We start from the raw sequence: 27,056 nt of genomic DNA, 5'->3' as shown, positions 1-27,056 counted from the left end.
TTTGACAGATTTTCTGTGATTGTCATTGGTCACTTTCTTGGCAGGAGAAGCAAGGCAAAATTCTAAAATGTGAGGGTGAAAGCAATCAAATCGAATTAATTTACTGTTAAAGGAGGCGGCAGACAATAGGCACAGCAAATGCTGTGTTGGATTCTGCTGCTTAAATCCTAGGCTCTTTAAGAAGACAGGACCGAGGCATTAAACCGGTTGCTTCATGATCGTTTTCTTCAGAGTTGCAAGAGCAAAGAGAACAGGAACAGAGCAGTGATAGGGGGTCTTACTACTTAATGAAGAGAGGATCTAAAGATGGCACCTAACATAGAATATCTACTTTTATACCCAAAAGATAAGAAAAATCTATAATAATAATCTAACTAGAAAATATCCAGCTGTAAAATCAACCTCTGAGAAAACACTAGCCACCTAAATGAAAGAACAAAGAAGCATGAGGATTACTGTATAGCCACTAAAGGCATATTAAATATGTATATAAAGGCTACTTAAAATACAAGCAGATAATTGACAGTTAAAGTGCAAAGAAAATGACAACTAAAATTAAGCAGTCGAATCCAACAATGACCAACAGACTCACAGGTGAAGTGTCACAGCACCTGGAAAGAGACAGTTTATCCACTGTTATCTTTTATAACCCCATTGATTCTCACTGCTATCTGGACGATACCTCTTCCCACCTTGTCACTTGTAAAAATGCCATTTCCTTCTCTGTCGCATCTGCTCTCAGGAAGAGGCTTTTCCTTCCAGAACTAATGAAATGTCCTCCTTCTTCTTCTAAGAAAGGGGCTTCCCTTCCTCCACCATCAACATTACCCTCACCCACATCTCTTCCATTTCAAACGTCTGCCCTCATCCCATCCACCCACCACCCCACCAGGAACAGGGTTCCTCTTGCTCTCAGCTACCACCCCACCAGCCTCCGCATCCAGCACATAATTCTCCATAACTTCTGCCATCTCCAACGGGATCCCACCACCAAGCACATCTTTCCCTTCCCCCCAACTTTCCACAGGGATCACTCCCTAGTCCATTCCTTCCTCCTCACAGATCTCCCTCCTGGCTCTTATCCTTGTAAGCAGAACCAGTGCCACACCTGCCCCTACACCTCCTCCCTCACTACCATATAGGGCCCCAAACAGTCCTTCCAGGTGAGGTGACATTTCACCTGTGAGTCTGTTGGAGTCATCTACTGTATCCGGCACTCCCAGTGCGGCCTCCTGTATATCGGTAAGACCCGACATAGATTGGGAGATTGCATCGCTGAGCATCTATACTCCATCCACCAGAAAAGAGCAGGATCTCCTTGTGGCCGCCCATTTCAGTTCTACTTCCCATTCCCATTCCGTAATGTCAGGCCATGCCCTCCTCTACTGCTGCGATGAGGCCACACTCAGATTGGAGGAGCAACACCTTATATCCTGTCTGGGTGGCCTCCAATCTGATGGCATGAACATCGATTTCTTGAATTTCCAGTAACTGCACCCCACATTATTCCTTCACCATTCCTGTTTCCCTTGCTCACCTCATCTCCTTACCTGCCCATCACCTTCCCCTTTCCCTTTGTCCCATGGCCTTCTGTCCTCGTCTATCAGATTCCCCATTCTCTTTCACCAAACAATTTCCCAGCTCTTTACTTCATCCCTCCCCCTCTCCTAGTTTCACCTTTCACCTACTACCTTGTAACTTCTTCCTCCCCACCCTCACCTTTTTAATTTGACTTCTCATCTTTTTCTCCAGTCCTGGTGAAGGGTCTTGGCCCGAAACATTGACTGTACTCTTTTCCATAGATGCTGCTTGGCCTGCTGAGTTCCACCAGCATTTTGTGTCTACTAATTTGATTTTCAGCATCTGCAGATTTTCTCGTTTGTGATTTAACACTGTTGATATTTTTTGCCTAGACTTTTTCATTAATTTTATCTGTTTAACTCCACTTTGTCTTAGAGTGTAACAAATTCAAAACCTGGTAATATCCTCGACCACTATACCAGTTTGTTGGATTCTGCTGTTTAAATTAAAGGTTCTTTTAGAAGTCAGGAACAATGCATAAAACCTGTTGCTTCTCAATCGTTTTATTAGGAGTTGATACAATAAAGAGAACAGTGACAGGGGGTCTTAGTACTTGAAGAAAAGAGGATCTAAAGATGGTGCCTAGCATAAAAGAACTATTTTAACCCAAAAGGTAAGAAAATTCCATAGATAACAACAATCCAATTATAAAATATTGTAAAATTAACTAATGAGAAAATACTCATTCACTTAATGCAAAGCTTCCATAACTTTCCCGAATTATACTTTGTATAATCACCAGAGGTATATTAAATTGTTATGCATACTATAGCCACCAGGAATCATAGGAAGCAGCTACTTGTGTAAAAGAAATTATACAAAACACATGCAGATTATTAATTGTTGAGCTGTAAAAAAAAAATGATAATTAAACAGTTGGACCCAACAGCTGGTTGAAAGGAGAAAAGCTGCACTGATGAATAAGCATGTTTGTAACCATATGTAACTCACCAAAAGATAAAACACATTTAAAAAGCCTGGGTCTAGTCAGCCAGTTCATTTGTTTACTAAGCAAAAGTTATAAGTGTTAACTGCTCCACCTGCAGGACCCGGCAAAGGTGGAGCAGCTAGCGGGCGAAAACAAGTGAGGGGGTGGTGTCATTACCACACCACTAGGTGATCATCCCAACGGCGGAGCAGGCGGAAGAGGAGACATCTCCCAACTGCTGCAAAGGCAGATGAGGATGCCCAACAATGGGTAGGGAGGCTTGCGAGCACGCCGCAAGAACTGCCGTAGACCCACGACACTCAGGGCTTGTCTACCTAGCGTGTGAAGCCTGGATTCGGTGGACTGTGTGGAAGAAACCATCACTGGTTCAACGGGCAGAAAGGCGATTCTCAGCAATGCGTCATGGAGCACTAAGAGGGCTCAGTGAGACACACAGAACACTGCTGGCCGTCCACTGCATCCTGACCTATCTCCAGCCGTCTTGACTATGTCTTGCCACTGGGTCCAGATAGGCCGGGACGAGAGAGTGAGGCTGACGACCTGCGCAACTCTCCCTCACTTTAATCCAAGTCAAGCGCAAGTCACGACTTCAAACCCAACGCGGAAGAAAGTGATGGTGCTCAACCTTGGCACATGGAACATGAGAACTCTGCGAGATAACGTCAAGGCAGACAGACCAGAGAGAAGAACTGCACTGGTTGCAAAAGAGCTAGCTCGCTACAACGTGGACATAGCAGCTCTCAGCGAAACCCGCCTAGCAGACAAGGGCAGCTGACAGAACGTAGTGGTGGATACACGTTCTTCTGGAGCGGTCGCAGCAGCGCTGAACGACGAGAAGCAGGCGTGGGATTTGCCATCAATTCTAACCTTGCCCATAAACTCACCAAGCACCCAGAGAGCATCAACGACCGCCTGATGACACTTCAGCTCCCACTTGCAAACAAGAAGAGTGCTACGCTGATTAGTGCCTACGCTCCCACTATGACCAACCCAGATGACGTTAAAGACAAGTTCTATGAAGAACTCGACGCCCTCATCTCAGCCATCCCACAGTCAGAGAAGCTCATCGTTTTCGGGGACTTCAATGCCAGAGTAGGGACAGACTACCAAACCTGGGAAGGGATCATTGGAAGACATGGCACTGGCAAGTGTAACAACAACGGCCTTCTGCTCCTCAAGACGTGTGCCACACACGACCTTGTCATCACCAACACCCTGTTCCGCTTACCCACCCGTAAGAAGACGTCATGGATGCATCCACGCTCGAAGCACTGGCGTCTGATTGACTACATCATCACCAGGAAGAGGGACAGGATGGATATCAGAGTGATGAGAGCCATGTGTGGTGCCGACTGCTGGACCGACCACCGCCTCATTGTGTCCAGGTTCAGGCTTCGCATTCTGCCCATGAGAAGACCCCAAGGGCAGAAGACTGCAAAGAGGCTGAATGTCTCCAAGCTGAAAAGCAGCAGGGTTGCAGAAGAATTCGTCAATGACCTTGAAGGCAGACTGCCAGACACACCACAGGAAGACGGGACCAGCGTTGAGGAACAGTGGACGGCCTTCAGAGGCGCTGTCTACACTACCGCCCTCGAACATCTCAGACCAGCAACCCGAAGAAACCAAGACTGGTTCGATGAGAATGATGAAGAAATACAGGCACTACTAACGGAGAAACATCAACATTACAGAGCGCATCAGAACGACCCCACATCGCTAGCCAAGAAAGATGCCTTTACCAACGCAAGAAGAAAGGTGCAGAAAAAACTTCACGAGATGCAGGACAGCTGGTTCAGCAAGAAGGCCGATGAAATCCAGGGCTATGCAGACAGCCACGACATAAAGCGCTTCTACGATGCGCTTAAGGCTGTATACGGACCCCAGTCCTCCGGCTCCTCACCCCTCCTCAACGCAGATGAGACGCAGCTGCTGACAGAGAAGAAGCAGATTCTGGATCGGTGGGCTGAGCACTTTAACATCGTCCTTAACCGCCCTGCTGACGTCAACAACGAGGCCATTGCCCGCCTGCCCCAGGTAGAGATCAACAAGAACCTCAACACCCTCCCCACAGTAGATAAAGTCAGGAAGGCAGTAAAGCAACTCTCCTGTGGCAAAGCGCCAGGACTCGATGCAATCCCTGCTGACGTATACAAAGCAGGAGGCCCTGTCATGATGTAAAAGCTGACTGTATTCTTCCAGTCCATGTGGAAAAAGGGACAGGTCCCGCAACAGCTGAAAGATGCCAGCATAATCCACATCTACAAGAGGAAAGGCAACCGCCAGTCTTGCGACAACCACCAAGGCATCTCCCTCTTGTCCATTGTGGGGAAGATTCTGGCCCGCGTCCTGCTCAACCGCCTTCTCCAACATCTTGAGCAAGGTCTGCTCCCAGAAAGCCAGTGCGGCTTCCGTGCTGAACGTGGGACCGCGGACATGATTTTTGCTTCGCACCAACTCCAGGAAAAATGCCAGGAGCAACACAGCGACCTCTTCGTGACCTTTGTCGATCTAACCAAGGCTTTCGATACGGTCAGCAGAGAAGGCTTGTGGAAGATCATGGAGAAGTTTGGCTGCCCCAGCAAGTTCATCACAATCGTCCGGCAGTTCCACGACGGTATGATGGTGAAAGTTCTGGATGACGGCGACGAGTCGGAGGCCTTCCCAGTGACAAATGGCGTCAAACAAGGCTGCGTTCTTGCCCCGACTCTGTTCAGTATGGTATTCTCTGCCGTGCTGACAGATGCCTTCCATAACTACGAAGAAAGAATCCACGTCAGATACAGGACTGACGGCAGGTTGTTCAACCTTAGGCGCCTGCAGGCAGTTACAAAGGTGCGAGAGACTGTCATCAGAGACTTGGTGTTTGCTGATGACTGCGCACTCAACGCCAGCACAGAGCAGGAAATGCAGCGTGAAATAGACTGCTTCTCACAAGCCTGCGACAACTTCGGTCTCACTATCAGCACCAAAAAGACCGAAGTTATGTACCAGCCTGCCCCAGGAAAGCCATACCAGGAGCTGCGCATCACGGTGAAGGGCCAGAACCTCCAGGCAGCCGACAACTTCACCTACCTGGGCAGCATACTCTCTCACACAGTGAATATAGACGCTGAGGTCAACAACAGGATTGCCAAAGCCAGCGCTGCCTTTGGGAGACTCCGTGAGAACGTCTGGGAGCGGAGAGGACTCAGCCTTACCATCAAGCTGAAGGTCTACTGTGCAGTGGTCCTTACCACCCTCCTTTACGCCAGCGAGGCCTGGACTGTCTACAGCAGACACGCCAAACAGCTCAACCACTTTCACCTGAACTGTCTCGGCAGACTCCTCCACAGCAGGTGGCAGGACAAAGTCCCCGACACGGAAATCCTGGAACGAACTGGGCTCTGCAGCGTCTACACCCTCCTGCTGAAAGCCCAAGCCAGGTGGGCTGGACATGTGGTCAGAATGCCAGACAGCCGATTGCCTAAGCAGCTGCTGTACGGAGAACTGTGTCAGGGCAAGCGCTCAGTCGGGGGGCAGAAGAAACGTTACAAAGACTGCCTGAAAGCATCCCTCAAAGGCCTGGGTGTCGACATCAACACGTGGGAGACGCTTGCCCTCGACCGTCCAGCTTGGCGCAGCAAGATCACCACAGGAGCCCGTGCAGCTGAAGTCAGGCGCATCATCGAGGCGCAACAAAAGCGAGCTGTGCGCAAGGCCCAAGCAGCATCCACTGCCATGACAGCACCCACCCACTTGCGTCCCACATGTGGGTGAGCCTTCAGGGCCCGGATTGGCCTCATCAGTCACCTCCGGACCCACAGCCACCAATCTCCCATTTGACTTTGAAGCCATGGTCATCTTCGACTACGAAGGACGAACAACAACAATATAAGTGTTAAGTCTGTCTTCACTGTTACGATAAAAAGCAATGTTGCTGTAGGCAAAGGGTGGAGGATGAAAATGCAGGTGCTATTGAGGACTATGACTGACAAAGTAAATGGTGTCCTAGCATTGCCCAACCCATTCCGGAGGGAAAGAAAAGTAACAGTTTTAATAAGAAGTCAGGTAACTATTATAGGGAAATATTTGGTCGACTCATCGTTTCCACTGATGCTGCCTGACCTGCTGAGTTCCTCCAGCGTGTTGTGAGTGTTATTATAGAGAAACACAAACATTCAGGTTCACCTTCAAAATGATAAATTCTCCCAGTTTCATGTAACGTTATTGCTTCCTTTAGTCCAAATAAGGCAAGTGCTTACATTTTGTTACTTTTCTTAGTGGAATAAATAGAATAACCAACTCCATTGGCACACAAATTCAGATTATATACATAATTTTTCTACGTGAAAGAGTTCTCCACAGTTCCCTTGCAGATACAGTGATTTCACTTTTGTAGCTCCAATCCATCTACATTTTTAATGTTGATTTCCAATCTGTTCACTTTACACTGTTGAGCATTGCTACATTTAGATTAAACAAGAATGGTGCATTATGTCAGAGGTAGTGATTTGTTTTGTACCAAAATTACTAGCATGAAAAAACACTTTATAACGTGTACAGCCAAAGAATAACCTTTTGTGCATATTGGCCTGAGGGTAACCTCCCTGTGGAAGCCACTGGGAGGCTGAGAAACCTAGCATAATGGTTTGTTTCAGCATCCTAAAGAACGTGGCCCTTGGTAGCAGGGTAGATGTCTTTCAGGTGCACGGGGGAAGTAAGAGAGATTGTGGATGAGAGAGAGTGATATTTGACAGCTGACAGAGGAGAGCAGATATACTCTGCTTTTATATTCTAGTCCTCTCAAAATGAATGATAACACTGCATTTGCCTTCCTTAACACTGGCTCAACCTGCAAGTTAACCTTTTGGGAATCCTGCACAAGGATTCCTGAGGCCCTTTGCACCTCAGATTTTTGAATTTTCTGCCCACTTAGAAGGTAGTCCACATCTCTATTCCTTCTACCAAAGTGCATGACCATGCACTTCCCTACACTATATTTCATCTGCCACTTCTTTGCCCATTCTCCCAATCTGTTTAAGTCCTTCTGCAGACACCCTGCTTCCTCAACACTACCAGCCCCTCCACCCATCTTCGTATCGTCCACAAACTTGGTCACAAAGCCATAATAATTTCCTTCATCTATATCATGCTGTGAAATCATCATCATCAAGTGCTATGCCCGGCTTGAGCTTTGACTGCCATGGCCCACACACTCCTGTTTCAGGTCAAGTGGATCAATTCATTAGTATTCATTTCCAGTTCTCTGGTTGCTGTCTCCATCATCATTTGTCTTTGCCTTCTTCTTGCTTTCTTCCCTTCAATCTTTCCCATAATTACTGTGCATTCTAACTCCTCTTTCCTAATCACATATTCAATGAAGTTACATTGCCTTTTCATGATCTCATACATTATTTCTCTTTTTGTGCTTGCTCTGTTCATGACATCCTCGTTAGACATTCATTTCGTCCATGATATCCTATGCATCCTCCTCAAAAACCACATCTCTGCTGCTTCAATTCGTTTCCTCATGTTACTAGATATTGTCCAACATTCTGAGCCATATAACATAACTGGATAAACGTAACATTTCAGTACTCTGAGGCGGGTTGTCATGCCTAGTTTAGTATTGGTCAGTATACTCTTCATTCACGTAAAGGTGTCTTTTGCCATCCCTATTCTTCTTTTGATGTCTAAGTCGCACCTGCCATCTGATGTCACCCAGCTTCCTAAGTAGCAAAAGTTCTATACTAGTTATATGTCTTCCCCATTCATTCTCAGCCTGCAGATAGGATTCTCCTTCTTTTTGGATATCACCATACATTGTCTTTTTGCAATTGATAGATAGACCCATTTTTGCACTTCCTTCAACAAGTATATCAATTAAGTTTTGTAGTTCTTCCTCCATACTTGCAATTAGCACAGTGTCATCCACATATCTAAAATTATTGATGTTTTCACTGCCAACTTTGATTCCCAAGATGTTTCTTATTTTTTTTTTAATATTGTTTCACTGTACACATTAAACAAATCAGGGGAGGAAACACACCCTTGTCTAACGCTTCTCTTGATTTTTGTAAACTGACTCACTTCTCCATCTATTCTTACAGCGGCAGTTTGCTCCTAGTACAGATTTCTGATTAGGCGGAGGTCTTTCTAATCTAGGTCTGTGAAATACAACGTGAGAATAAGCGGTCCGTTCCAACACCAACCTCTGCGGCACACCACTGGTTGCCGGCAGTCATCCAGAAAAGCCCCACTTTATTCCTACTCTCTGCTTCCTGCTGATCGAATAATCATCCATGTTAGTACCTTTCTTGTAATACCATGTGCAGCACCTTATCAAAGGCCTTCTGAAAATACAAAAAATAACATCCACTGACTCTGCTTTGTCTATCCTGCCTGTTATTTCCTCAAAGAACTCTAACATATATATCAGGCAAGATTTTCTATGCAAGATGCACATAGTTGGGGGTGATGTATTACCATGGACAGAGAATTCATTGACAAATAGAAAGCATAGAGTTGGGATACATGGGTATTACTCTGGCAATCAGTGGTCAGCGGTGTGCCACAGAGGTCAGTGCTGGGCCCACAACTGTTCGTGATATACATTAACAATCTGGAAGAGAGGACCAAGTGTAGCGTCTCTAAATTTGCTGATGTCACTAAATTGTGTGGAAAAGCAAATTGTGTAGAGGATACAGAGAGTTTACAGAAAGATATAGATATGTTAAGTGAATGGGCAAAGGTCTGGCAGATGGAGTATGATGTTGGTAAATGTGAGGTCATTCATTTTGGAAAGAAAAAATGGAAGATGAAATTATTATTTAAACGGTAAAAGATTGCAGCATGCTGCTGTGCAGAAGGACTTGGGAGTGCATGAATTGCAAAAGGTTGGTTTGCATGTGCAGCAGGCTATCGAGAAGGCAAATGGAATGTTGGCCTTCACTGCTAGAGGGATTGAATTCAAGAGCAGGGAGGTCATGCAGCAACAGTATAGGGTACTGGTGAGGCCACATCTGAAGTACTGCGTGCAGTTCTGGTCTCCTTACTTGAAGGATGATATACTGACTTTGAAGGTGGTGCAGAGGAGGTTGATTCCAGAGATGAGGGGATTAAACTATGCGGAGAGATCGAGTTGCCTACTGTACTTGTTGGAATTCAAAAAGATGAGAGGAGCTCTTATAGAAACATATAAAATTATGAAAAGGATAGATAAGATAAAGACAGGAAAGTTGTTTCCACTAGTAGATGAGACTAGAACTAGGGGACATAGCCTCAAGATTTGGGTGAGTAAATTTAGGACAGCGATGAAGAGGAACTGCTTTTCCCAAAGAGTGGTGAATCTGTGGATTTCTTTGTCCAATGAAGCAATGGAGGCTACCTCAGTAAATATACTTAAGACAGGGTTGGATAAGTTTTTGCATAATAGGGGAATTAAGGGTTTTGGGAAAAAGGCAGGTAGGTGGAGATGAGTCCATGGTCAGATCAGCCACAATCTTGTTCAATGGCGGAGCAGGCTCGATAGCTGGTAGCCTACTCCTGCTCCTATTTCTCATGTTCTTAACTTGGAGTTTACTGCATAAACTCAGAAAGAATCTGTTGGTGTACAAGCATTGCTTCATATATCCAAGCCTCAAGATTAAACATTAAATCACTATTAGAGGCAAGTGAAGTCACATACAAAAGAACCGGCCACAAATCTGTCTCACCATTCTAACAAAGAGTAGGTAAATTTAAGGAAATCTTAGTTCCTATTCTAAATTATTTCCACTTTCTCTGACTTCGAGTCAATTTAAAGGTAAAAATCTATTGCCCAGAATGTTTACTGTCACATAAAGTTAAAGTTTTGAGAGCTATTTAAATATTTTTGATTTCGCTGATCAATTGATACTTTGAATTAATCCAAGTAATAGTGTTTTCACCATTTTATAAACAAATACATTCTGCATAAATAATACCATTTACAAATAAACATAATACTGAGGTAATACATTTTGACCTTGAGGGAGTCATTGACTTCAAATATCAACTCTGTTTGCCTTTCTACTGTTGCTTCCCAACTTGCTGAGTATTTCCAGAAAGTCAGCTATATTTCACATGTAACCCTCTCACTGAGGCTTGTATACAGACTTGGCTCGTTAGCTAACTCTGTTAACAGCCACTTGACTCAACGGTGAGAAGGCCACCTTTCATAAACAATATATGTCTAGTGTCAGTATGATTTGGGGTTCAACCAAACAGGAACGTTATGATGTTCTGATTAAAGGAACCTGATTTGAGCAAATGCTGTGTAAATACTGTCCATACACAGTTATCGGTCAGCAAGAAATGAGAGTTCATCACTAGCATAAAATTATTAAGAAACTATATTTACCAAATTTTTAACTTTAACGAACAGTTAGAGAAAAATAAAAGGGCTTATTATAGTTAAACCAGTCCAATGTGCACATAACATTGGAGCTCATCCTGGGGTAGTTGGGGCTGTATCTCTTCACTCACGTGCTGGATCCACGGTCAGCGTGAAAGCACCCGTCACATTCTGAACTCCCTTCAAAGACCATCTCCAACAAACGGGCTCTCTCAGGAGTATTGGCCCTTGCTCTTTGGAGCCATTCATCTGCACAAAGCACTTCTTGCAACGGGGATTTTTCTTCCAATGCCATTTTGCGGCATCTTCCCTCGTGCCCCGCTGCTCAGCTCCCGCCAAAAGACCCCAAGCCAGACTACTGTCCTTCAGAAAACTCTTCCCTGCAACTCTCTGGAACCTTCTTTCACATCCCACAATCCTGATTGGCTGACACGCATTCCTAAGTTGGACAACACGAGCCCTTATCTTAGCTGAAGCCAAAACACACTTTCCAGCACGGCACACTGCTTTTACAGAAAACTGCTAATATAAACTACCTCACAGCATAACATTAAAAATCTTAACCAGGATATTACACACATAACTTTACCAGATGTATGGTAGATTGCTAAAAAGGTGTGGGTCACATACTGGCTTTCAAAAATCTGAACAAAGTGGACAGATAATGAAATGCTAATCAAAATCAGAATTAGTAGCAAATAATTCTCAACAACATCCTGTTTTGGAATCTCTACTACACTCAATTTGGTGCATACTGATCAGCTCCTGTGAGAAGCATGGATTAATTATACCGCCGGAGGAACATGTGTACAATGACTCTACGTGCCATTCTGGGCCAGATGTACAAATAAAGTACTTCTGTGCCATTATATTTTGATTACATGCATAACAGTAAACTACATATCACCAAAATACAACAAAATAGCAATCCCTGAACTGAAAATTAACTTGGAAGTGTTTCTGTAAACCTTTACCTACTAAATCCAGCTTAATCTAGAACCAGTTCATGTCTCACAGAATATTGTGAAATACAAGGATGCTACTCAAAGTGAAGTTCTCTGAGCAAGACTGAAGTTCACTTGTGAAATTGAGAGGATTGCTTAAATCAGTATTGAGGGGAATGAAGAGTATGTTCATTTTAATTTCATATTGTAAACAATGAAATTGCATTGTATATTGAATTTTATAACTGTGATAGTAAAGGTCATCCTCAGCTTTAATATCATTCTCTGATATTAAATGGTTGAGAACATTTGACTTACGAATACCTGCTCGTTTGTGTGAACTCCTGTAGTGTTATTAAATTCATTGGAATGTCACATGCTACATATACACACATGTACATACGTACATTTCTATGAATGGCAAAACTAGTCTATCTCCACACAGGGTAAATTATTTCTTATCAGCCTTTACGATGTCATTCATTAAGGTCCTGTGAAGGTGAGGTAACCATGTGCACCTTCCAACTTATGGACAAAATTGACTCAAGGATGTCTGTAAAAATGAAACGCATTTGTCACCTAGGGTTCAAACAGTGGCACAGGACTTTGTGCTCTTAACTGAACTCCAGGCACACAAGTTCAATCTTGGCCTCAGATGCCATTTCGGTGCAATTTGTGCGTTCATCATGACACGTTGGTTTCCCTTGAATGTTCTCATTCCCTTCCAATTCCAAAAACGTGCTGGTTGGTGGGTTAATTAGTTATGGTAAAGCTATCTCTAGTGGATGGCAGGAGCATCCTCAGGGTTGATGAGCATGCATGATAAGAGAGAGGAGGGAACTGGGTGAATGAGGCAGATGGAAATGCTCTGAGAAGACCCAATTATGCCCTTTATGGCATGGGAGCCTGGAGAAACATGAACTGACCTTTTCGCAGTTTTCAATTAGAATTTCCACAATGATGTTCTGAAACTTGAGATCCATGATGGCAGCCACACTTTCCTGCCGAGCTCTCATCAGAGTCGGTCCAAATACAACTCCTAGGTTTGCAACGGTCATCAGGTTCAGCTTTGCATTATTAGATACGCTGTGAAGGAAAGAGAGCAACCAATTATTATACCCAATGTAAAGTAAGCCACGTATTACTGAGCAAGTCTCTTTACAAAAATTCATTTTGACAGTTTGACCTTATTTGATAATTCTGTTTCAACCACATTAACCAAATAAGAGCCCCAACAAACAATTAAGGGAAGCAGATTTTGTGAGCAATTCTGAGTATAGAAGCTCTACCATGCCTAGAGAGAGCGGTGGGGGAGCAAGAGAGTGAGAAAGAAACTACAGAAATACAGCTGGAAGGGTGGGGAGGGAGCTGAGAGTACGTAAAGCACACAGAGAAGATAAAGAGAACATGCAAGGGGTGGGGGAGTGTGGATGGAAAGGAAGAAGAGAGCGGACGGGAGCGAGGAAGAGCGCGGACGGGAGTGAGGAAGAGAGCTCATGAGAATGACGGCAAGGGAGGAAGAGCTCACAAGAGAGCAAAGCAGGGAGCGAGAGGGAAAAGCAGCAAGAATGCTTGTGAATATGGGAGGTGGGGTGGGAAGATGAGAGAACACGAGAGTGAAGAAAAAGGAGGCAGAGAGGAAGCTGAAGCATGGCTGGAGAAGGGAGGAGAGGTGGAATGGTCAGAGAGAGGAGAGAAAAGGTGGAAGAGTTGCCAGAGAGAGGGAAGGAGAGTCACCAGGGGGAGATGAGAGGAAAGAGTCAGTCAGGCTAAGTTGTCAGCTGGAGCATTTGGAGATTGATGGGCTGTAATCCCATACACTCCTAGGCATGTTCATCTGTCGCCCTTTATAGTTTCTCAGTAAAATACACTACATTTGCACGAGCTCATGGCAAGCATATAATTTGAAAATGGGAGTACATGGTCACCATTGTGGGGTAAAAGAAATTGAGGATGCATTGGAAGGTGGAATTGGAGGAATGTACAAATATGGTAATCGTAACTAGAGGAGGTCACAAAGATGCAGACAAAACCACAGAACGATCTGAACCAGATGAAAATTTTAAATATCATTAGGAGGTTATTGATGCAAAGTATTTTTCAGTGGACATTGAAAATTTTCTTTTGGAAAATGTTCTCTTTTTGTGTAAGGGTGCGATTAAAAGTACAATTAATGTGCATTTTTGAAAAATCATGCAATTTCAAGAAGTCTCCTACTTTCCTACTTGTAATACTCATCTGTTTGGAGGGAGGGGGCATCCGTTAGTCTTGCGAGACCATGGATCTGTGCCTGGAAAGTCCTCACTCTCCAGGGCGCAGGCCTGGGCAAGGTTGTATGGAAGACCAGCAGTTGCCCATGCTGCAAGTCTCCCCTCTCCACGACACCAATGCTGTCCAAGGGAAGGGCATTAGGACCCATACAGCTTGGCACCAGTGTCGTCGCAGAGCAATGTGTGATTAAGTGCCTTGCTCAAGGACACAACACATTCCCTCGGCTGGGGCTCGAACTCACGACCTTCAGGTAGCTAGTCCACTGCCTTAACCACTTGGCCATGTGCCATCTGTTTAAAAGCAAATTAACTGAATACATTATCATCAACTGAGAGGCTCTCTGTTGGTTGGGGTCAACCATGGATGCTGCGTACTAGTCAATACACAAGCTAGGGCAGTACCACATGGAGAGCAAGTGATTCCTCTCTCCACGCAGCTGATGAATCCAAAGGAATGGCAGAGACCAATACAGATTGACACTAGTGGCATCTCAGGAGATGCCATTCAGCGTTGAACTCAACGTAGGACTACCAGCTCTAGATTTTCCTTTGGGGTTTACTCCCGAAGCCTTCCCCATGAGTGGGTATAGCCACAAGGCTGCAGAGGTTTGAGATCAGAGATTTACTTCTCCCAGATGAGCTGCCAACCACGGCTATCAAACCCCTTTGCCAGAAGCAGTAAGTTTTAAGGTGCCAGTGACCTGCCTTTGCCCCTTCTCGGCGCTAAGCCACAAGTGAAGCTCAGAAGCTGGACTTAGTTGCCAGAGGCTATCTGAGATGCTCACCATTGAGAGCATTTAACAGGTAGTGGGAGCTTATCTCCGTCATCAACTATCCTTTGTAGAATGATACTGGCAATTTTCTTTACCAGTTATTCTGCTCATTATTACCTGACTTAATGCAGTGCTTAATTTCATTCAGACTGGATCCAGGTTATAGAAATGATATATAAAAGGATGTGTAATAAAAATTAGTTTTAATACATTAGGATATATATTTTTTTTAAGAATTATATTTTATCTGATCTAATGTATTAAAACTGATTTTCATTTTGACTTTATATACATGTGCATGCAAATATAAAATGATGCTAAACAACTTGCTGAAAACCTGGTGCAATTATAATTTCATTGTGAACAGATCATCTTTGCAAACCAGCTGCACCTTTGTAGAAATTAAAATATAAAAATATAAACCTCTCAATCAATGTCACTAAGACCAAGGAACTGACTGTAGACTTTAGGAGAGGAAAACTAGAGGTCCATGAGCCAGTACTCAAGAGGTTCAGAGGTGGGCAGCACCTCTTTAAATTCTTGGGCGTCAATATCTCAGAGGACCTGTCCTGAACCTATCTTATAAATATAATTGCAAAAAAAGCACAACAGTACCTTTAATTCTTCAGGAGTCTGTGGAGATCCGACATGTCATCAAAAACCTTGGCAAACTTCTACAGGTGTGTGGTGGAAAATGTATTGACTGGCTGCATCATGGCCTGGTTTGGGAACACTAATGCCTTTGAGCAGAAAATCCTACAAAAGGTAGTGGGTTTGGCCAGTACATCATGGGTAAAACCCTCCCAACCATCAGTCTTTTGAACAAAAGGGGATAACTGCACTCTTTCTATTCCTGGTGTTTCCAGTTTAAGGTCTCATTATCTTGCTATTTCAGACTCGTTATTTATTGCTATCTATTTATATTTGCACAGTGTTGTTCATTGACCCTGCTTACACTTACTGTTCTATAGATTTGCTAAGTATGACTACAGGAAAAAGAATCCCAGGGTTGTATGTGGTATCATGCATATACTCTGATCATACATTTTGTTTTGAACTTTTGAACTTTGAATTTTTCACTGGAGATGACAGTAAATGAGTGACTACACTGACAAGTTGCAATTTAGAAGTAAACCAAATAACAACAAAAAGTCTGTTGCTTAACTTCCCACGGAGATGTATCTTTGAAATCTACATCAGCTGCAAGCAACTTGACACAAACACAGACAATAACAGAGTAATGATAATAAACTGTTAATTTGAATACATCAAGGGAGACCAACAACACCCAGAGCAAAGCCACTTCTCAATATAGAAGGTGTACATCGGCAATTCTCTGCGCGCTGCAGTTTTCCTCTTAAATATACTTCTTTTGAATTACTTTTGCTGCAATCTGCAGTAGGTGAATTTCCTCTTACCAACTGCCTTCAAAATTTCATCAATGATCGTCAGATCTCATGATTGACAATTGAATGCACAGCAGAAGCAATGAGCACCAGCGGAGCAGTTAAACACGGCGCCTTTAAGGGTCATTGCCATGGCTGGGAACACAGCAGGTGGGGTGGGATTCAAGTCAGGCTGAAGCTCAGAGGGATGAGGCCTCCTCTACCCAGTACTTTGTCGGTGAACGTGTGGGTCACCGGAAGATAAGATTGATGATCTCAGGGCAAGACTGTTGTATCACAGGCAGATCTCAATTGTTCATTGCACTGAGACTTGTATCAGCGGACATGCCAGGGCAGAAGGTTTTATGATTTTCAGAATGGATCAAGCCACGAACTCTGTAAGGAAAAAAGTGGCAGTGCGTGCCTTTTGGTCAATTCCCTTCAGTGTTCAGACAGGGGGTTATGTCGATCCCTTGTTCCCCTGACTTAGTACACTTAGCAATCAAATGTAGACTGTTTGAATTGCCTCAAGAATTCTCATCTGTGATTCTGACCGCAGTTTGCATACTACCAGCAGTTGATTATAAGCAAGCACTCACAACACTGCATGATGTCATCTCCAAAAAACAGCCCATCCTGACACATATCAGATTATAGTCGGTGGCTTTAAACAACACTGTTTAACGAAATCCTTGCCCGATCACTAGCATGTAACCTGTTGCACCAGAAGTCACAACAATCTAGACCACTTCTACACTGAGGTAAGGAATGCCTAGCATATTCAGGATCTACTCTAATTAGAAGCCCTGGATGAACCAGAATTTGCTGAGGGCCAGATCTGAGGCATTCAAGTCCAGAGATCAAGAATGCTACAAGAGGTGCAGGTATGATCTCTAGACATCCATCTCACAGGTAAAGTGGAGATTCTGGACTAGACTGATGCTCGACAGCTGTGGGAGGGTTTGAATGCCATAACCTCCTACAAAGTTAATTCTAGCGACACAGGGGACAGCAGAACTTGGCTTCCAGATGAACTCAATGTCTTATATGCTCGCTTTGACTACCAGAACAGGGAGGAACTATCGTGCACTCCTACATCTCCCGATGATCCTTTGGTCTCAGTATTGGAAGTCGACGTGTGGGCTGCCTTCAAGAGGGTAAATCCATGGAAATCATCCAGTCTGGATGGAGTACTTGGCCTTGAACTGAAGACCTGTGCTGACCAACCGGCTGGTGTGTTCACAGATATCTTCAACCCCTCACTTTGGCAGTGTACAGTATCCAACAGCTTCAAGTAGGCTTCAATCGTGCCAGTGCCCAAGAAGAGCATGGTAACCTGCTTCAATGACTATCACCCAGTGGCACTTATGTTCACAGTGATGAAGTGTCTTGAGAGGCTAGTGTTGAAACTAATCAGCTCCTGAGTGGCAACTTCAATCTGCTCCAATTTGCCTCCAGGAGCAACAGGTCCACAGCAGATGCCATCTCATTGGCTCTTCACACAACTCTTGAACATCTGCACAGCAAAGGATGCTCTTTATCAACTCCAGCTCAGCATCTAATACCATCATCCCCTCAAAACTAATTAGTAAACTCCAAAACCTGGGCCTCAATATCCACTTGTGCAATTCCATCCTGGATTTCCTCACTTGAGACTCTAGTCAGTTCGGATTGGCAAAAACATCTCCTCCACAATCTTCATCAACACAGACACACCACAGAGCTATGTGCTTAAACCTACTGCCCTACCCGCTTTACATGTACTGTATGACTGTGTGGCGAAGTACAGCTCCAACACCATATTCAAGTTTGCTGATGTGGGCCGTATTAAAGGTGGTGATGGATCAGCATACAGGAGGGAGATTGAAAATTTGGCTGATTGGTGCATTAACAACAACCTCTCACTCAATGTCAATAAGACCAAGCAACTGATTGTAGACTTCAGGAGAGGGAGACCAGAGGTCCATGAGCCAGGACTCATCGGGGATTCAGAGGTGAAGGGGATCAGTAACTTTAAATTCCTGGTTATCACTATCACAGGGTACCTGTCCTGGACCCTTCACATAAATGTAATTACAAAGAAAACAACAGTTTCCTTAGGAATCTGTGGAGATTCAGTATGACATTAGAAACCTTGACAAACTTCTACAGATGTGTGGAAGAAAGTGTGCTGACTCGCTGCATTACGGCCTGGTATCGAAACACCAATGCCACTGAGCAGAAAATCCCACAAAAGGTAATGGATTTGGCCCAGTACCTCAAGGGTAAAGCCCTCCCAACCATTAAGCCATCTACATGAAACGTTGTTATAGGAAAGCAGCATCCATCAAAGATCCTCACCACCCAGGTCATGTCTTTTCTCACTGTTGCCATCAGGTAGGAGGTACAAGAGTTTCAACCATCAGGCTTTTGAACAAAAGAGGATAACTATACTTATCTATTGAGATGTTCCCACAACCAATGATCTTACTTTAAGAACTGTTTATTGTGTTACTTCATGCTCTGGTTATTTATTGCTATTTATTTATACTTGTATTTCCACAGTTTGTTGTCTTATATGCTCTTTTTCTTTCACTGACCTGTTTATAGTTACTATTCTATAGATTTGCTGACAATGTCTGCAGAAAAAAAGAATCTTGGGGTTGTATGTGGTGACATGTATGTTCTCTGATGATAAATTTGACTTTGACTTTAAACTAATGGCAGGTCTGCAAAGCAGGAAGTTTGAATATTCTCAAACCAGGATTAACTGCTATTTCGACAGCTCTAGTACCTATTGTCCAGAGATGCATTTTAAATTTAATCTACCGTCCATGCCCAGGACTATTGTTGCAGAAGTTAATATTTTGCTATACACCCCAAGGACAGAATATGCACTAATACCAGGCAGTTTGAAGATGGTTAATGAATTTTTTTGAATACAGCTTCCCTTATGACTCTTGGACCCCTGAGTTCATCTCAGAGTTCTTGAGTTAGTCTTCAAACTGGGTGTGATGGATTTCCCTAATATCCAGTAGCATCCTTTATTTCTAAGACAATTGGGTCACAAATTCCATCTCGTCCCACCTTTCCCAGTTGATCAAACCATACTTTTCCACTGATGCAAATTTATCAACTATAAACCCAAAACAGCAATGAACCTTTATTCATTATAACAATAATCAACACAACTTTCGCTAGCGACTCTCATGCGATCGCATTCTGCAACAATGACAAGTATTCACTATTATTGCAGAACAATTAAATCTGATGTTACGACACTCTGCTCCTGCTGATTATCCAGGCAGCTCTTAAGTTGTTTACAAAATTTAAATACTGGGTCAAAATATTAACATTTTGTTGTTTGCAGATGTTGTTGGTAATTTTTTTTTAAACTTTCCTCAAAATACTGACCATTATATTCAACTGTTAGTTGGAGTAAGCAATTCATATTTTACAAAAACAATATAACCAGCAATTTGTTTTAAAGACAAAAACTATTCCCTGTTCAGTTTCTTAATCTTGTAGACCACACAGTCACTCACAAACAGCAGTGCTTATGCACACTCTGTGATTAACATCTTACTTGGCCAAATGCTTGATGAGAATGCCCAATATCTCGCGATTCTTTTCTGGAAGTTTATGAATGAGGGAATGAAGTGGCTGGATTCTTGATTCGGGACTACCACTTTCTGCAGAACAGAGAACATAACAGAACTCCAACATTAGATAGTAACCAGTTCATTTTCTTACAATGTATACAATACTTAAGTGCTGCAGATCCATTCTTTAAATAAATGAAATCCAACTTTTCCATTACTTGACCTTTAGCAGTATGTCACTCTACATCTCTCTCATTTTGCATCCACCATCAACAACTTATCACTGAGAAACAGTATTAATTCAGCCCCTTGAGCTTATCTGCCATTTATTTGGATTACAGTCAATCAGCATATCAACTTCCTCTACCTAAATCCACTCTATACCCTTTGATGCCCTAACACAACAAAAATTTATTATTTTCTTTCGAAATTGGAACTGGGGCCATTAATTCAAAACAAGAATACTCAAGGAGTCAGAAGAACCAGCAGAAAAGTAAAGTCCTCAGATGCAAGTCTGGAGGAAATGAAGCCATGGGGACACTTGAAAACAAGATTCAGAACTTTAAAGACAAAATATGCTTTAACCTGGTGCTAAAGCCAGCCAGCTAACCAGTGTTGAACAGAATGGCCTAAGTAAGAGTAGGACAGAGTTTTGAAAAAGCTCATATATATTGTCTAATGTATACAAAAGATGGCCAGCAATAGGCTCTAAAGTCTATAGATTTCAAAGGCATAACTGAGTACAGGAGAACTCCAATAAACCTGCACCTCAGGACTTTGGCAGTGCTGAACTGAAATTTTCCAGATTATTGAAACTCAAACATACTTAATTCACATTCTTTTTTTAGGAGTGTTACAGTGCAGTGAATTTTCTAGTGCACACAGTTGAGGCCTCCAGCAGTCAGGGTCAACCATGGATGTTGTGCCCTCTCTATCCAGCTGTCCTGGACAGTATGATATGGAGAACAAGCTGTTGCCCATGTAGCAAATTTCCCCTCTCCATGCATCTGATGAACCCAAAGTAACAGCAGACCGATACAGTTTGGTATCAGAAGTGTCGCAGTAGTTGCCAGTCAGCATTGAACTCAACGCAGGACTGCCTTGGGGACGTTCCTTTAGGGTTTACTCCTGAAGCCTTCCCCATACGTGGGTATAGCCACAAGGCAATGGAGGTTTGAGATCAGAGTTTTCCTTTTCCTAGATGAGCTGCCAACTGCAGCTGATGAGCCCCATTTGCCCATAGTGTACACAGTAAGGTTAAAGATACAGTGGGAATCCTAAACACAAAATACTCTGCAGATGCTGGGGTCAAAGCAACACTCACAACACGCTGGAGGAACTCAGCAGGTCGGGCAGCATCCATGGAAATGATCAGTCGACGTTTTGGGCTGGACCTTCATCAGGACTGAAGAGGGAAGGGGCAGAGTCACTATAAAGAAGGAGGGTGGGAAGGAGAAGGCTGGAAGGTTCCAGGTGAAAAACCAGTAAGGGGAAAGATAAAGGGGTAGGGGAGGGGAAGCAGGGAGGGGATAGGCAGGAAATGTGAAGAAAGGGGAAAGCACAAAGGGTAGTAGAAGGAGGCGGAACCATGAGGGAGGTGATAGGCAGCTGGGGGAGGGGCAGAGTCAAACTGGGATAGGGGAAGGGAGGGGGAGGGAATTACCAGAAGTTGGAGAATTCGATGTTCATAGCAAGGGGCTGGAGGATGTTCATACCAAGGGGCTGGAGAATGTTCATACCAAGGGACTGGATGTTCATCTGGTGCTCCTGGTGCGGCCTCCTCTACATCGATGAAACGCAACACAGATTGGGGGACCGCTTCGTCGAGCACCTCCGCTCCGTCCGCCACAACAGACAGGATCTCCCGGTTGCCACCCACTTTAACTCTGCTTCACATTCCGATTTGGATATGTCTATACATTGCCTCCTCTACTGCTATGATGAGGCTAAACCTCAGGTTGGAGGAGTAACACCTCATATACCGTCTGAGTAGTCTCCAGCCCCTTGGTATGAACATCGAATCCTCCAACTTCCGGTAATTTCCTCCCCCTATCCCAGTTTCACTCTGCCCCCTCCCCCAGCTGCCTACTACTTCCCTTATGGTTCCGCCTCCTTCTACTACCCATTGTGTTTTCCCCTTTTCCTTCTTTACCTTTCTTGCCTATCCCCTCCCCCACCCCTTTACTTTCCCCTTACTGGTTTTTCACCTGGAACCTTCCAGCCTTTTCCTTCCCACCTTCTTTATAGGACCTATGCCCCTTCCCTCTTCAGTCCTGATGAAGGGTTCCGGCCCGAAACTTCGACTGATCATTTCCACGGATGCTGCCCGACCTGCTGAGTTCTTCTAGCGTGTTGACAGTGGGAATCCTGCCAGGGGACTACTGGGATACCCAAATGGACAATTATTATTTTATGTGTTTTGCTGTATTTTTGAACTAGATCACTTGTTCAGGATTTCCTCATTAACAGGAGAAATATATTTATATTTATCTCATTGAATTGCCCAATAAAACTATCATTCAATCACCTGAACTCAAGGGACAAAAGCCAAAACTATCCTACCTGTTCTGGACTGCAAGACACAGGAGCAGAATTAGGTCATTCGGCTGATTGAGTCTGCTCCACCGTTCCATTACAGCTGATTTATTATCACTCTCAACCCCATTCTCCTGCCTTCTCTCTGTAACCTTTGACACTCTCACTAATCAAGAAGCTATCAAACTCTGTTTTAAATATATCTAATGACTTGATCTCCATAGCCATCTGTGGCAATGAATTCCACAGATTCACTGCCATCTGGCTGAATAAATTCCTCTTCATCTCTGTTCTAAGTGAATGCCCCTCTGTTCTGAGGCAGTGCCCCTTGGGCTTAGTCTCCCCCTCTATAGGAAATAATAATAAAAATTCTAATAATTTAATACAGACAACTACCTCATTCAACTATTTTGCAACTACTTATGCAACTACTGTATTTCCATTGCTGATAGATTTTTCTACTCATACTGTAACTAATGTAGGTCTTTCGTAACAGTGAGTTTTTGTAAAGCGAACATTCGAAAAGCAGGGGATACCTGTATACTAGTGCTTGTGGTTAGCAGCATACCAATCCCCCTCATTTCTCATTCCTGTCTGTGCCTTGTTACATTGGATAACCATTGCAAAGTTTCCAATTGATGATTTTCATTCTGTCATAAAAGAGCAATGTTGTGCTCATCCCTCCCACTATAACATCGCTTAATCTGTAAAATATGCCATTGCCACTATCCAGCACTTCTGACTTGGTGTCGCCCTCTCCCCACTCATATAGTTCAGGATAGAGCAATAATGCAAAGTCAGGTCCCATCTCTGACTTGTTCCACATGAACAAATTGCAACCCTTTTCTGTATTTTAAAGCTGCAAGTATCACTGCGGTGCATTTGGCTACTTACTGATTAGAGAGATGAATTCTGAATGCAACTTGTAAGTCATGACAGGCTCCGGAAGATTCCTGTAACATTCATAAAACAACAAATATGTTGAAAATCTAAGCAAAACACTTAGTGACTTGAATAATAACGGTTTGGTGTGGAAAATGGGGGTCCATTTGTCATGATACTGCTGAGTTCTTTTAAGTGTTGTTGCAGCCACAATAACACAGACAAGTAGACAGAAGAAGGGATAAAGATTAACTTTATTTGCCACATGTACTGTACACTGAAACATCAAAATATACAATGAAATACAACTTTTGCATTAATGACTGGGAACAGCCTATAGGTGTCGCCATGCTTCTGGTACCAAAATAGCCATGCCCACAGCTTACCTAATCCATATGTGGAAGGAAACGAGAGCAACTGAAGGAAAAGCCACCCAATTATGGGGAGAAGTTACAAACTCCTTACAGTCAGCAGCAGGAATTGCTTGCAGTGTAATTGCACGGCGCTGCAGTCTTGACTCGTGTTCACTAAATGTTCAAAAGGCATTGAGAGTTGGGAGGTGGGACCCTCACTACCGCTGTCCTTTTCTTTCAGTCACAGAACTTATTGCTAATCTAGTTAAGGTTCTGGTCATTGGAGACCCCCTCCCCCAGATGAAGTTCATAATAGTCACTTCTTTGGGTATCTAAAGACTAGACTCTCTCTTACTGGATAATTTTGCCTGACGTACATATTGTTTTTCACTGAGCAATTCAATGCTGCAAGACTCGCTGAACATGGACTATGAGGTGTTGCTCCTCCAACCTGACAGTGGCCTCATCATAGCAGTAGAGGCGGCCATGGACTGACGTATCAGAATGGGAATGGGAAATAGCCATTGGGAAGATCCGCCTGTTGTGGCAGACAGAGCAAAGTTGCTTGACACCTCATATTTCATATGGGTAGCCTCCAACTTGACTACATGAACATAATTTCTCTAACTTCAGATAATTTCTACCCCCTCCCATTCGCTCCTTTTCCATTCACCTTCTGGCATCCTCTTACCCCTTTCTCTTCTACTCACCTGTTAATCACTTCTTTCTGATGTCCCTCCTCCTTCCCTTTCTCCCATGGTCCACTGTCCTCTCCTATCAGATTTCTTCTTCTTCAGCCCTTGACCTTTTTGAACTATCGTCCCCCAGTTTCTCATTTCATCCCCCTTCCCCAACCACCCATCTTCCCCATCACCTGGTTTCACCCATCACCTGCCAGCTTGCGCTCCTTCCGTATCCCCCCCCCCTCCCCAGACCTTCTTACTCTGGTTTCTTCTCCCTTCCTTTCCAGTCCTGATGAAGAGTCTTGGCCCAAAACGTCAACTGTTTCTTCCCCTCTATAGATGCTGCCCTGATGTGCTGAGTTTCTCCATGTTTTGTATTTATGTCCCTGAGGACTTGACCACTTCACTGGAGCTCTGCCACCAAACTACTCTTGTTCAGCAAAGAACTAAACTCTTGTTCAATAAGGCTTTTCTAATACTCTACATGATAGGTTGCTCTGGACCACATGGAGCTGGAAAATTGGACACAAAATTTGCAGGATAATAGCAAAAAAATGTTTCTCTTGCTTGAGGTCTGTGTCTGTGACCAGTGGTATGCCACAGGGATCAGAGTTCATTGTAATTCGTCATCTGTAATTATTTGGCTAAGAATATGAGGAATAGTTAGTAAGCTTGCAGATCATACTAAAATAATTACTGTGTTGTATGCAGTGAAAAGGAGAACCAAGAACTGCAGCAGGATCTTGATCAGCTGGGTAGGCAGGCTGAAGAATGAAAAATGGAATTTAATTCAGATTAGTGCAAAATGTTACATTTTTGAAGAACAAAATAAGGTAGGACATTGAACGGAAGAGCACTGGGCACTGCTGTAGAGTGTCTTGTGGCATGCTGGCATTCATTAGTCAGCGGGTTTAATATAGAAGTTGAGAGGTTACGCTGCAATTGCACAAAACAATGGAGAGACTACACTTGGAGTATTGTGTTCTGTTTCGGTCATCCTGTTATAGGAAAGATGAGATTAAACTGGAAACAGTGCAAAAAAAATATTTACAAGGACTACTGGTGCCAGGACTCAAGGGACTGAATTATCTATAAAGGTTAGACAAGCTGCAGCTTTACTCCTTGGAGCAGAGGAGACTGAAGGGTAATCTCATAAATGTGCAGTATATAGAATTATGAGAGGCATAAAGAGAGGAGTCATTTTCCCAGAGTTGGTAGCTGAGGAAAGTACATTAGATACATTTAAATAGTATGTGGACAGGTAGGTGAATGACAAAGGTTTAGAGGGATATGGACCAAATGATGCAAAATGGGATTTGCTTGAATATATATCTTGGTCAGCATGGACAAATAAAGACCAAAAGCCCTTTTTTTCCCAGGCTGTACAGCTCTACATTGTTCAGATACCACCTGGAGTGAAAATATGTCTACGATGCCGTTTTCAAATAACACACAACATAGGAGATTACAGCCTTATCAATTGACTGAGGGAAGTAGAGGGTATTGAAAGGAACTTTCCTTCCTTGCCTTTAAAATGATTCCATGAGACCTAAAGTGGTGTAAGATCTTTGCTAAAGACTGCCATCCACTTCTAACTGTGTAATTGTGCTATTGACTCTGATTTCAGTTTCTAGAACCCTACAACACAAGATTGAGTGATGTAATGGTTGCTTCAGATTCTAAAGTTTGAACAGGTTTTTTAAATAAACCGACGTGACAGCTTGAAAGAAGAACAAAACAGGCACAGCTGCTCACCGCAGATACTGTTTAAGTGCACTGGTGATGGTCTTTGTTTCCCATTCCATTGTGTTATTGAGATCAAGTTCAGCACAGGTCTTTGCATCTGGAAAATATCATTACATTTATAAGCACAACTCAGTACTAAGTTTTCAGTGCAGAAGAAAATTGTAGAATTGTAGTCCTCAAGGAGGGCAATTACCTATACTATCATATTCTGAAAGTCTTCAAACCTGGTGGCATCTCTTCTGCTTTCTGTGCAAGAGTATGACAGATGAAAGCAGCTTACTACCATCTTTCTAAGCAAACTAAGGATGGGCAATAAACATTGAACTTCCTGCTATAGCCATGCCCTAAAAATGATTTTTTAAATCATTGTAAAGGAAAGAACATGTTAATGTTACTGTTCCACATATGTTATAATAAAGATGTTTAATTCAACTAGGAACAAAGGAATTTTAAAAAGTGAGATTTTAGTGGAAATGCTATCAAATGTTTAAGCATTATGATACATTAATATTTAATACTGAAGTCAGTTGCTTGATGTGGCAGTGCTATGGAAGGCTACTTTGCTTTCATGTGAAGTATGTAATCCATTACCATTTATTTTTGTTGTAGCCTTTCCAAATGTCAAACAATGTATTAGCAAAGCAGATTTCGCAGCATCAGATCCTAATGAAAGAGTTAAAGAGGGCAGCAGTGGAAAGTATTCATGACCAATTCTACACATCAATAAACATTTAGCAATAAAACTCCAACAGTGAGCGTGGGAACACACTGGTCCCATGCAGTTCCTCCTAAATCATTTTCAAAGCATATACTGTACACACGACACCTATGCTGCTCATGTACATACCAGGAACCTGCTTTGAGCAAGGAAAAATTGATAACACATTTAAAAATAACATTCTGTAGTCAAATAGAAGAAAATGAATTGAAAAATTGATTTTTAAAATATGGTAGGTTTGCAAATTCAAAACTGCAAATTCATCCTAGTAAAAATCTTACTGTGATTTCCTTCTACATTTAT

The 27,056-nt window shown here is 43.2% G+C and overlaps 1 protein-coding gene across 2 annotated transcripts in view; it reads right to left on the bottom strand.

Moving 5' to 3' along the window:
- The window catches only part of arhgap10 (Rho GTPase activating protein 10), a 212,224-nt gene that overhangs the window by 46,738 nt on the left and 138,430 nt on the right, over positions 1-27,056 (bottom strand). For both annotated transcript variants that reach the window (XR_010017730.1, XM_063046452.1), the window contains exons 15-18: positions 26,045-26,132; positions 23,266-23,324; positions 19,821-19,926; positions 12,754-12,913 (exon numbers count right to left, since the gene is read on the bottom strand). Coding sequence is in view for 1 of the 2 variants with exons in the window: in XM_063046452.1 (XP_062902522.1) it covers positions 12,754-12,913; positions 19,821-19,926; positions 23,266-23,324; positions 26,045-26,132 (413 nt within the window). In the remaining variant the exon portion in view is untranslated. The remainder of the gene's footprint in view (positions 1-12,753; positions 12,914-19,820; positions 19,927-23,265; positions 23,325-26,044; positions 26,133-27,056) is intronic.

This window comes from Mobula hypostoma, chromosome 4, assembly GCF_963921235.1.
Source record: "Mobula hypostoma chromosome 4, sMobHyp1.1, whole genome shotgun sequence".
In the NCBI taxonomy this organism is placed as follows: Eukaryota; Metazoa; Chordata; class Chondrichthyes; order Myliobatiformes; family Myliobatidae; genus Mobula; species Mobula hypostoma.
This window is presented reverse-complemented; position numbering and strand designations above follow the sequence as displayed.